The 12,567-nt window shown below is 39.1% G+C and overlaps 1 protein-coding gene across 1 annotated transcript in view; it reads right to left on the bottom strand.

Moving 5' to 3' along the window:
- Window positions 1–6,837: 6,837 nt before the first annotated feature.
- The window catches only part of OPTC (opticin), an 89,832-nt gene continuing 84,102 nt past the window's right edge, over window positions 6,838–12,567 (bottom strand). The window contains exon 7 of the mRNA XM_075264349.1: window positions 6,838–7,120. Within this exon, the coding sequence (XP_075120450.1) occupies window positions 6,950–7,120 (171 nt within the window). The 3' untranslated portion in view covers window positions 6,838–6,949. The remainder of the gene's footprint in view (window positions 7,121–12,567) is intronic.

Below are 12,567 nucleotides of genomic sequence, written 5' to 3'. Positions count from 1 at the left end.
CATCAGGTTATGGTAGTGGCTCATGGTTTCTATATTCAGTAGCAGCACACTTGCATAATGAAAAATGTTTTAAAGTGTAGCTAAACTTTCAACCAACATTTGATTTTCTGGCAGCATGTGTGTCATTGAGACATTTTGTAATTACTATTTATTAACAAATTTTCAGTTTTTTTTCTGTGAAATCCTCCATTTCTTTGTTCTACCCCTTGCTTCTCTATTGAAAGCTATTCCCTCCTTCTTACTCTGTACGGTGTACAGCTTCTATGTATAAAGCTGGGGAAATAAAGGGAGAGCATTTACTCAGACATTATAGTACATAGCACCTGCTTCTGTTGTCATATGAAAGAGGAGCTTCTCATCTTTCATAGGACACTAAGGTTGTAGCTATTTTTTAAACTTGTAATTTTTATTAAAATTTTGAACATATAAATTTGTACAAAGTATACATACATAGCCAGTAGATACATACAGCAGTAGAATAAAGTAAGGAAGAAAGAGAACTTTTTCTAAGATATTCTTATGACAAATTGAGTAGATTTATAAGGCAGAGCCCTACAACATGATCTATCAGATTCTGGATCTGTCACCAATAAGGTAACATCAGTGTACAGGATCAATATAGATGGAGTAGGTTAGTTTTTGCTGCCCACCACCATATCATAAGAAATGACACCTCTGAAAAGGACACCAGATTTTTGCATAGGTGGATGCTTATGAATCCCACCTGGGGCTGTATCACACAGGTCCATGTAAATCTCTGATATAAGACCGGCTGGGGAACAATAAGATTTGCAAAGCTGCTTGAAGTTCATGGGTATGGGGACCTGAGGACCAGGAACGATAGAGTAAGCAAGATTGCTAATTTGTATATATGTACTAGAAGGAAGATTAAATTTAGATCAAAGAAGTCTATAATTCTACCTGTACTATTTCCAGAGACACCACCTATAAGCAAGTTTTCTACGTTTTATAATGCTCAAGATATAATTGTTTGATGTGACCCTCCCTGTTATAGTTTGCACGGTAAGGTGGCATCGCAGCTCTCAGAATGTCAACATTACAGTGAGCTAATATTGATAGCCGATCCTAAAGATAAATCATCAATAGAAGAAACTGGATAACCGCTTTATTAATACAAATGGTGCCAGAAAATGAAAAGTTGTTGGACAGTTTAATTGGATTTTAAATGCTGGATACACAACATATAATGTTGGGAGGAAAAGCAACAAGCTTTGGTGTGTTATGTTGCGCTGCTTCTGGTACTATACAATAACAAATCAGCAGTGTGGATAAAACTTAACTTTTAATAAGAACCCAAATATACTAAAAAATACGCCCATTTCTATATTTTTATGAGGTATTAATAGAAGTGAAAAAATAGGCCCCCAAAATACAGGTGGAAACTACAATGCAGTCATATGTTAGAACTCTAGTTAATTTATGTTACAGAATGGTGTTCCTAACCTGAGTTAAAAATGATGGAAATCAACAAGCATACAAGCAAACCAAAGTACACTTACCTTCTCTGCGGTTTCTGATCATGCGCCACATCGAGCTGTGCTGTCAGTTCCAGCGAGCAGTCTGAGTGGCTGAAGGCATGGCTATTGCCGCCTTCTTTCTGCATCATCTGATGGGTGGTGCTACGATGAGTCAGCAGTCCCTCAATTACACTGAACGTAGCGATGTGGGAGGGTGTTGCTGGGGGGGGGGGAAGGGCGATGAACCACCCTCCAACTCCACCACCCACATTGCCCTGGGCCATGAGAACTTTTAACATTGTTCACACCTAAACGTAGGTAGTCACCACTTACTTCCTCAGTAGTGAATATTGCAAAGGTCCCAGTAATAAATATGGCTCAGCTACACTACTTCTGTCAGAATGAATAGGCCCAAATTCCTACCAACTATTGTGAGAAGCTTGTGGAAGGATATCCAAAATTTGACCCAAGTCATACAGTTTAAGGCAATGATACCAAATACTAATGAAATGTATGTTAACTTTTGACTTTGCAGAAAGTAAGAAAAATGTCTTAAAATTTTTTCTCTTTCTCATTATTTTGGCATTTGGCAAATATAAATAATTTTGGTAATCCTAATTGACCTAAAACAGGAAAGACATATGTGTCTTTTTATATAGTTTATGTAAATTTCTGGTTTCAAATGTATATAAGTAAGCAAGATACATTAAAGACACAAACAGAGGGGACTCTGCTACCTCTAATGTCTGTTTTAGTTATTCAAAGACAGCAATGGATCTTAAAGGGGTTGTCCAGGAAATACAGATCTCTGGCAGAGGCATCTTCCTTACTTTTTAAACCCCATCAGGCTGAGGCCCCACGTTGCGGAGACACAGCTTTTTTGTTGCAGGTTTTGCTGTGTTTTTTTTGATCCAAAGCCAAGAGTGGCTACAAAAGAAAGGGAAATATATAGGAAGTACTTATATGTCTCCATTCTGCTGAATTCACTCCTGGTTCTGAGCCAATTCACTTCTGGCTTTAAAGATGAGAATCGTATCTTTAAAATGATGGCTAGGTCTTTATGATAGCACTTATAGTTATGGAGCGATTCACTGTTGAAAACGCTATTTGGCATTGAGATCCAATTGCAGATCTCAAATCCTGACAGCTGCATCCATTCCTGAGATATAGGGCTCTAAATTGTCCCCTCCCCTCTTGTCTAAGGAAGCATCTTACGAACTGTAGTAGGAAGAGGAGGGGGGATGAGAAGCCCTGCAGACAGCACAGAGAAGATAAAGCTTTCTCTTTTCTGTGCATAACCTGTATGTGACCCCAGGAGGGTTTAGCAGGAGCTTTCAATCCTTGTTAATCCCTCTCATGCCAATCAGAGTGCATACTATACTTTTGATCTCTGATTGTCACATACAGGTATAATGTAGTTCCCTCTAAGCCTTACTAGTGGGGTATTCTTATGTAATACCCTCTGAACACAACCAGGAAGTTTATTGGCGCTGTGACCCAGGTTTTAACCATTGTCCAGGTCGCAAAGTTTACATTTCACCCAATCCCTGTCTTGTCCATACCTGAGCTTTCTACAGTAAAATACGCCTCTAGTGATATCTGTTACGTTCTAAAATAATAGTAATAATGATTATCACTAGCGATGAACATATAACTTGCTAAAAAATTTTTTAGGGGGATAGAAAATAATATTTTTATGTAAAGTCATTTAATTTGAATGCACAAAATGAGATGTCACATTTCTGTGATTTTGGTGTTTCTTTAACACCCGCACCTGTAAATATATACATGTGTATATGTGTACTCCTCACATATTGCAGTTTTTTGGAAAGTACATTTTGTTTGTAGAAAGGGATTGCTTGAGCCACACTTTAGTGGCAAATTTGAATTTTTCTGCAGTTTTTGCTTGTAATCTCTGTTTCCTGCAAAGTTGCATGAAGGTAGTTGTATATATGAATTATTAAATTGTGTTTTATATACGGTATGCTGTGCAATCTCAAAAAAAGTTAGATTTTGGTGTCACAGTCACAGTTTGCTAGGCACAGTATCACTTTTTAACATATGAAGAGCTCAACGGAAAAATGGCCTAAGTCTAAAAATCAATATTGTGAGAAAAACGAAATTTAAAGTTTTAGCCTAAAGCAAACGGGCATTATTGTGGAATATATCTATCCAATGTAATCAGCTAATGAATACCGTTAATCCTAATCATAAATTGTATTATTTATTAAAAAATTGCAGCTTCATGTATAAATATTATTTATTTAATATTATTAATTAATTACTACTATTATTAAACGATGAAGAATAATAATTACCTGCCTCCCTTTTCGGCGCTAAATATGTGCAAAAGTCGATTTAGAGCCTTTTAAACAATAAGACATAATTTTTACACTAATATAAACAACAGACCGGAAGTCACGATTTCAATGAAAAAATGACCAATGAGAGTGAAGTAAGTAAGTTTGTATTGGACTTAGGCCATTATTCCATTGAATGTAAATTCTTCTGCATTGAAATATATGGACTTAGGTCATTAATCCTAGGTACCTTGTAAACCCAATGCATAGAACGAGGTACAAAGAAGCTTTCTAGGTAATAATTTGAAATATGACAAAATGTGGACTTAGGCCATTTTTCCGTTGAGCTCTTCATATCCTATTAATATTATAAATGTGAAAGTTTGTGAGTTTGGATGTTTGTGGGTTTGTGTGTTCGGATGTTTGCTAGTCAATCACGCAAAACCCGCTCGACCGATTTGGCTGAAATTTTCCACAAACATAGTTAATACACCCCATTGTGCAATAGGCTGCTTTTCGTCACAATAGCGCACATACGTTTTTCCCAGGACCCCCACAAACCCCAAACTCACATCACCATCTCTGCAATCTCACACACTTTGGACCATAGCAAGCCACAAAATTCATATTGCCCTCTGCAGCCTAGCTCCTAACCCCACACAATCACATATACATATACTTTACCACTTTGCCCCTCCCCTTAACGATACTCCAGGAGGCTCTCTTTAACGCTCCGGAGCAGCCATGTTTGCCAACCCCCACCGCTCTGACAATCCGCCACACCGCCCACCCATGTCAATACCCCTAGGCGGTCTAATGAATGCAAAAAAAAAAGTTTAAAAAAAGTTAAAAAAAATATTTAAAACAAAAAAAAAAGGATTAAAAATTCAAATCACCTCCCTTTCCCTAGAACACATATAAAAGTAGTTAAAAACTGTGAAACACATACATGTTAGGTATCCCCGCGTCCAAAATCGCCCGCTCTACAAAGCTATACAAATATTTTTCCTGTTCGGTAAACGCCGTAGCGGGAAAAATGGTCAAAAGTGCCAAACCGCCGTTTTTTCACTGTTTTGATTCTGATAAAAATTTGAATAAAAAGTGATCAAAGCAATAACATTTCCCGAAAATGGTAGAACTACAAAGTACACCCAGTCCCGCAAAAAAAGACGCCATATACATCCCCGTACATGCACGTATAAAAAAGTTATGGCTGTCGGAATATGGCGACTTTTCAAAAAAAAAATTTTAAACAGTTTTGGATTTGTTTTTAAGGGGTCAAAATGTAACTAAAACCATATAAATTTGGTATCCCCGGAATCGTAACGAAACACAGAATACAGGGGACATGTCATTTTGGTTGCACAGTGAACGCCATAAAACCAAGGCCCGTAATAAAGTCGCAGAAATGCATTTTTTTTTAAATCCACCCCATTTTGAATTTTTTCCCTGCTTCCCAGTACATTATATAGAATAAATAATGGTGGCATCATGAAGAAAAATTTTTCCCGCAAAAATTAAGACCTCATATGACTCTGGGAGCAGAGAAATAAAAAAGTTATGGGGTTTAGAAGGAGGGGAATCAAAAACGAAAATCAAAAAATGCCATCGGCGGGAAAGGGTTAACTTCAAATACCTCTGTCCCAAAGTCACTATGTAAAGTTTCTCACAACACCGTATAGCAGCTCAAATACAAATTAACTTCAACACAAAAGTCTCACGTATTCTCTGAATTACAGCAAAAACAAGATACAAACTTACATTTCATATCCCATACCTTATACACACTACGAAAACCTTACCCACGCCTGTATATACCCACTTCTACAATCACCGCAGACGAAGTCGCGGGTACCAGCTAGTTAGTGAATAACAGCAAAATCTTGCTTGTCTTCTGTATTAGTATTTTTGGGAGTCTGAGCTCTTGTTGTAGTTGATGTTTGCGGTACATATAGTATATATACACATTGTATACACCATAAGCTATTATTTTAAATGTATTTTGTATATGACTGTGAGATAGAACCTGAGTTTTAGGTGAAAATATGTGTTTTAGTGCATTTTTTCAAAAAATTATTTCAGGTTGTCTACTTTCAAAAAATATAGGTTTTAGGGATTGACATGCTTTTCACGGTGTGTAATCCCTACATTTTATAGGATGATACTTTTTTAACATTTCCAGCTTCAAAGCAGATTTTTGTTCCTTCCAGTTCTAGTGATTTTCTGTACATGTGCATGCAGATTTAGGCCATAGTGATATGAATGAACTCTGCACATGTTGAACTCTTGTTTTTAGTAGGTTTGATGCATATAATTTATTGTTTGGTTTACACTTTTAACAACTAATATACATTTATTTGCATTTTTTCATAAAACATTCACTTTAAATCAAAATCGCATGAGGTGGCATTCTGACAATGCTGCAGGTGTCTACTTTAAGAAAATATATAGGTATGGGGGGGTTGGATGATTTTTTTAATGTTGCAATTTAGGCTTGATTTGTCCATCTCAAAACTGTGAAAATTGTTCTGACTACTGGAGGTGCAAAATTTCCAGAGACCCTTAGCAGTGAAAGGGTTAATATTATGTACAGTATACTGGGAAGCTGAAAAAATAATCATAATGGGGTGGAATTAGGGAAAAACTATGTGTACTTTCTTCTCCTATTATACCTATACAGAAATTGCCAGTGGTAAGTATTATTGACATGCTGTAATTTTCTTTTTCCTATGTAAGGGATATTTTTAGCTGTTTCATAACCTGTATTTGCAGTCCAGTGTCCCTAAATCTCCCACTATTAATTTAATAGCACTATTAATATATTATGTCCTCTTGAGCTGCTCCTTTTTGTACATGCTCCCTGACAGAAACGTAAATGTGTTGCAGCCATAATCAGACTATTAGCACCAGAACAACTGATAATAAACAATGCATGCAGACTTATAGAACAGATTGCCTTGCAAAACCCTGTAGATATTTCAACTTCTGATGGACGCTCAGTTACCCTTTAAATTTACGTGACAATAGCCTGCTGTAAATGTTAAGTAAAATGTTATGGTTTATTCTATTCTTAGTAAAATCAGAAGGTAAAACAGGTAACAGTAGGTATGTAAAACAGAAAACAGTAACAATTTTTGGAACAAACCAAATTTAGTTGACAACTTGCCCTGGTCAGAAGTACTGCCCAGTGGGAAGTCTGATTAGACAGAAATAATCATTTGCAAATTTGCTGAGATTTATTGGATTAGCATCCAGTCGAATATCCTCCAAAGCACGCCTGATGAAAGTGGGGTTCCGGCTATCACAGAAAGTATCTTTATGCAATGTTTGGATGTTGTTATTCTGTGGGAAAAAAAAATACATATATATAAGGGTCCATTCACACGGAGTAAACTCGCGCTCATTTTGGCAAAATACATGTGTAAAAAATACACGTGTAAAAATAAGAATCCCATTGACTTCAAAGACATTTTTTTACACGTGTATAAAAACACGGCAAAATACACGTGTAAAATGTCATTGAAGTCTATGGGAGTCTTATTTCTACACGTGTATTCTTTACACGTGTATTTTGCCAAAATGAGAACGTGTTTACTCCGTGTGAATGGACCCTAACACTACACATTTTCTATATTTCTAAAAGCATTTCATCCAATATGTTGCAGTTAAGAAGTTTAAAGGGTTGGTCAATTTGGACAACCTCTTTTTAGACAGGAGATTCCCAGCAGTAGAGCTTATTACTTCTGCATGCATCCCATATTTTTAGTATTACAATGTGATATGCCAGTGTCCAATCAGCAGGGAATCTGATAGTTGCCCATCTGATTGCTTAAAGAATCTTAAAGAATGTGGCAGCGACACAATTAAAGAACCAGTGACCTAAAAGCAACATGACAATAAAATAGGCACTGTCTTTATAGCAAAATTTTCTGCTCTTATCCTGTTTTCCCTTCTGCAGTGACTTTCACTGCAAAAATCACAGAGTACAGGTCAGTACTTCTCATTATACAGTATGCCCTGCATGATCCTGGTACACTTAAATGGATTCTACCATTAAAACCTTTTTTCTGTGGATAAGACGTCGGAATAGCCTTTAGAAAGGCTATTTGTCTCTTATCTTTAGATGTGATCTCTGTCGCGATCCTCCACTTCTTTCCTCGTCTTTCTTCGGCGGCGTCACCTCCAACGCCTGCGCAGTTGGCTCTGCCAGTGAGACACAAGTAGAGCCGACGGCGCATGCCGGCCGGCTGCCATAGTTCCAAGGCTGCAATTGCGCGCATGCGCAGGCGTCGCAGGATCCTGTTCTCGATCAGCAGTGGGGACGCCCTCATCGCATTTTCAGCACTGGGACCGGCCCTCATCGCTGCGAGAGAACTAATTTACATACCGGTAAAAACCGGTATTTCTAAGGAATGGCATGGCGGAGATCACATCTAAAGGTAAGAGACGAATAGCCTATCTAAAGGCTATTCCGACATCTTATCCACAGAAAAAACGTTTTTAATGGTAGAACACCATTAAGGTTTCTCATTGTGGAATGGAAACACAGCTTATTTTTTGTTGTAGATTTTGCTGCTTTTTTTTCCCCATAAAAGAACGAACAGAAGAGACAAAATGGTATTGCAGAGATAAATCCAGGCAATGCAGTGAAACCAAGTACCACATCATCTGAGTACATAAACATGTCAATAACAGATAACAAGACAAAAGAAGATAGGGTGGAGAGAAGGGGTGGGGGATGTTTGTTAGACTCAAGGAAAACCAGAGAAGTCCATACGGAGTAAACAATGCAAGTGCATATGGTATACCAAGGGGGCAGATAGGCCTATGGAAGTCAAATATAAACAAGAGGGATGGAATTAGGTATCTGTGAGTGTGTAGGTACCAAGGTTCACAAGTGGAGAGAAAACTAGAACGGACAGGGAGTCCCCAACTGCAGAGCTCTTCAATCTGTACGGTTGGTTAACCTTTCCATTCAAAAACACTGGCATATCCTCCAAAAAGGCCATCCAGAGGTCTTCTCTGAACCCCCCATTCAAAATCCAGGGATTTTTTCCTGCCTTAGATGTGCCCAGTGCAGGAAAGTTCAGAAAGCCAGCTCTTTCACCCATCCAAGATCAGGAAAACGTTACAATATAAGAGGCCATTATACTGTACATTTGATATGGATTATGTTGTGTACCTAATCAAATGTCCCTGTGGAATGTGGGGCTTGATTATATCATTACACTAGCATACCCCATGTGACTGCTTGCGTGACCTCAGTTACCAGCAGGAAGAGCCCCGAAGTGGATGTTCAGCCCAGAACAGGTGAGTATAAGTATTTTTTTTTATTTTTATACACCTCTCCTAGGCTGGCATTTAATAGAAAGGGTAGGGGGTGGGGGGGTTGGGTCCCTTTCCATTAACAATATGTATAGTGGTCAGAGAACAAGGCTTTTCCCGAACCACTGTAATGGTGTTCCAGGGTCCCAGCCATACCCCTTTGGGCCCAGTCGCCCCTGTGACCATGATCGTTACGCCACTCTCCTTAATATCAACACCGCGGAATTTCTTCTTACAAGTAAAAAAGATGGATGTGAAAACAGATGAGATGGTTTGTTTTTTTGTATGTTTCTTTTTGTTTTGATCAAAGCAGATTTTCAAATCAAAATGGATATCTGAATGATTTAATTGAAATGAATGTGTTTATAAAGTGGCTGATGTTACAAAAACAAGTTCGGACCAAATCAAATAAGAATGGTTTAACACATTCTTCTAATTACATCCCTGCGCTCTCTGCACAGTAAATGAACAGTACACTCGTATTGAAGTCAGCGCTCTCTGCGCATTGTAGTGAGCAGAGCATTTGTATAAAGGTCGGCATTGTCGCTTCAACTATAATTATCTGGATCAAACATCAGTATCCTCGCGTTATCTTTGAATTGTAGGAGCTAATCAGCCGTCGGTTACACATACTTTTTTGTTTTCATATCGTTTTAAACTATTCATAGTAACAGTCCCTAAATCTAAAGGACAATTTTTGATGGAGCAAAGTTTTCATGCCAAATGTTAGTCCCTTTTTTCATTCTTGGTATTAGTATACTGTATGGAGGGTTCTGAATCTGGATCTATTTCTAGCATAATAGCAGAGAAAGGCGGATGTGTAAATACGAATGTGTAATCCGTTTTTGTTTTTGATTTTGGTTTTTGACCTGTTTGTGGCTCAACAGTGGGTGAATACCCATGTGATATAAATAGAAATCTGACTACAGATAACGTTGCAACTTTTATTGTCATTTTATCCATTGTAGATATGTTATTGGTACTGCAATTGAGGTACGTATACATTTTCCTGAAACAACCATCTATACAGGTTCATGCTTTGAAATGTACTTTGTTGCATGCAGTAATTATTCACCATATACTGCTGCTCTATCTGATGCTCCAGCATGTGCCACAGTTCACTCAAATATAGGAGGGGGAATGTAAGCATGTAAGGCTGCAAGAATGTAAAGCTTGCCCTGATAAAGTTGAGGGTTGGAAATGATCCAGCCTGGAGAAACTGCAGGAGGTGAAGGCGCCCCTATTCTTTTGAAACTGTGCCTGCCCTGCACCCATAAGGTGATGTGAGTACTAGAACGCACCAGGCTTTGCTGCATTTCTACATTGTGGCCGCTGATGCTCAAACCATAGATCAAGTGAGCCATGAAAGATATGCATTGTTCCTACCCATAACACGTGTTAAAGGTGGTGTGCATCTTTTCCAACATAGACATTTATAAGGAGAGGCCCATATGGCGATATCAAGCAGGGACAGCTTTCCTACAGAAATAATAGTGGCTAAGTATTCACCATTAAAGGGGTATTCCCATAACTCTTGTTCTGCAGCCTGCAGGCTCTGGCCTCTGTTCACATCCTGGATTTCTCGGCACATTGGTGGGCGGGGTTTCACTTGCTCTGCTATCTACTATGCATTACTACAGTATGAAGCTGATGTGGAAACTGATGTAGCAGAGCTGGATTTGAGTCAGCTTGCATTACATACAGAAGTAATGGACTCCTTATCTCAGCCCTTATCAGCCAAATTCAATTAAACTGACTGATAAGTGGAAAAGTTGAAGATAGACAGCACAGTAATCCCGAAGCTCTCACCTCCCTCTCCCCTATCTGAGGATCCATTTCTTGTCAGCCCCTCCCTCCCCCCCTGAGAGCAGGCAGCTACATAACTTGGCAAATGAGCAGATAAGCCCAGTGGCCATAGAAACGAAGTGTCAACAATGAAGTGAATAAATTAAGATAGCGGCCAAACAAAGCAGTTTTGATAAAGCAATGTATTTAGGAAAATTCTTAAATCCACAAAGCAGTACAGATAGTATGCTTTTCATGGGACAACCCCTTTAAGACTATGCACTGCCATCAGTTGGCGAAACGCAGTGGATTCCACTAAGTGGCACAGCAGTGATTGTACCACCAGTGTCTTGCCCAGGTGGGAGTTAAAGCTGCAGACCAGCTGGAAGACTGAGTGCAGATTGTTGTTTACTGGACACAAATTCCTTTATGGATGATTATTAGTAGTAATAATTGCACAAGTGTTTTCTCCTTCCCTTCCTTTTACCTGTCCCCTGCCCTGTTTTTTTTCCAGTCATTTTCCTGTACATTGCTTAGGGGGCATTCACACTTGCACTGCTGTCCACCCGCCGTGATTACACCGGAATTGCAGATAAACAGCTTGGGGACAGCTTGCATATGATCAGTTTGAAAACCCAACTCCCCCTTAGTACTTTGGCAATAATTGTACTACTGTTTTTGTTTCTTGAAAAGTATTAAAAAAAAACCCATAGAAAGCACTAAAAGCAATAAATGGGGAGCAGTTTGAATGTATATTGGCTAACATTAAAAAAACACTTTAACAAATGGAAATTTTTTTCAGATTAGTAGGCCAAATCAAACTGTTTATTGTTTGACCTAGGGTCATAACTGTTGGGATAGCAGCGGTAGCGGCTACCACTGGGCTCAGGAAATTAGGGGGCACAGCGGCACGTGCTACTGCTGCAGATTTAATTTTTTTTTTAATAGGCCGTTATCTGCTGGAGTAACTGCAGCAGAAAACAAACCCTATTTATTTAACGATCCTGGCTCCTGCTCACGGCCACTGGCGCTTTCCCTTTTGCGGAGGCGGCTGTGAGCAGAGCTGGGATCGGTAAGTAAAGCCTGTGAACCCCACAACCACTGATATCATTATACATGGGGGTCTTTTCAGACCCCTGAGTATAATTATTAGAGGGCTAGGAGAAGTGAGGGATCATAAAAAACCCTGTTACTTACCTCTCCTGGGCTCCGACAGGCTTCGGGCCTACTTGGTGATGGCACAAGCCCAGCTCAAGTGATGTCTCTTCCATCATTGAAGATGGCCAACATCAGTGGGCAGTGCACCAGAGCCCAGGAAAGATAAGTAACATTGTTTTTTTATGTTTGTATCCTCCACTGGGTCTCCAATTATTATACTCTGGGGTCTGAAAAGACCCCAGAGCATAAAAATTGTGCATGGGTGGTCCACAATGGGGCATAATACTGTGGGCAAGAGCCACTATGGTGAATAATACTGTGTGCAAGGGCCACCATGGGGCATAATACTTTGTGTATGGGACACTATGGGGCATAATACTTTGTGCAGGGGCCACTATGGGGCATAATACTGTGTACAGGGGCCACTATGGGGCCTAATATTGTGTGCAGGGGCCACTATGGTGCATAATACTTTGTGCAGGGGTAACTATGGGGCATAAAACTGTGTGCAAGGGCCATTA

The sequence above is a fragment of the Leptodactylus fuscus genome, chromosome 2 (genome assembly GCF_031893055.1).
Source record: "Leptodactylus fuscus isolate aLepFus1 chromosome 2, aLepFus1.hap2, whole genome shotgun sequence".
NCBI lineage: Eukaryota > Metazoa > Chordata > Amphibia > Anura > Leptodactylidae > Leptodactylus > Leptodactylus fuscus.
The sequence above is the reverse complement of the archived record's forward strand: the minus strand, read 5'-3'. Positions and strand labels throughout refer to the sequence as shown.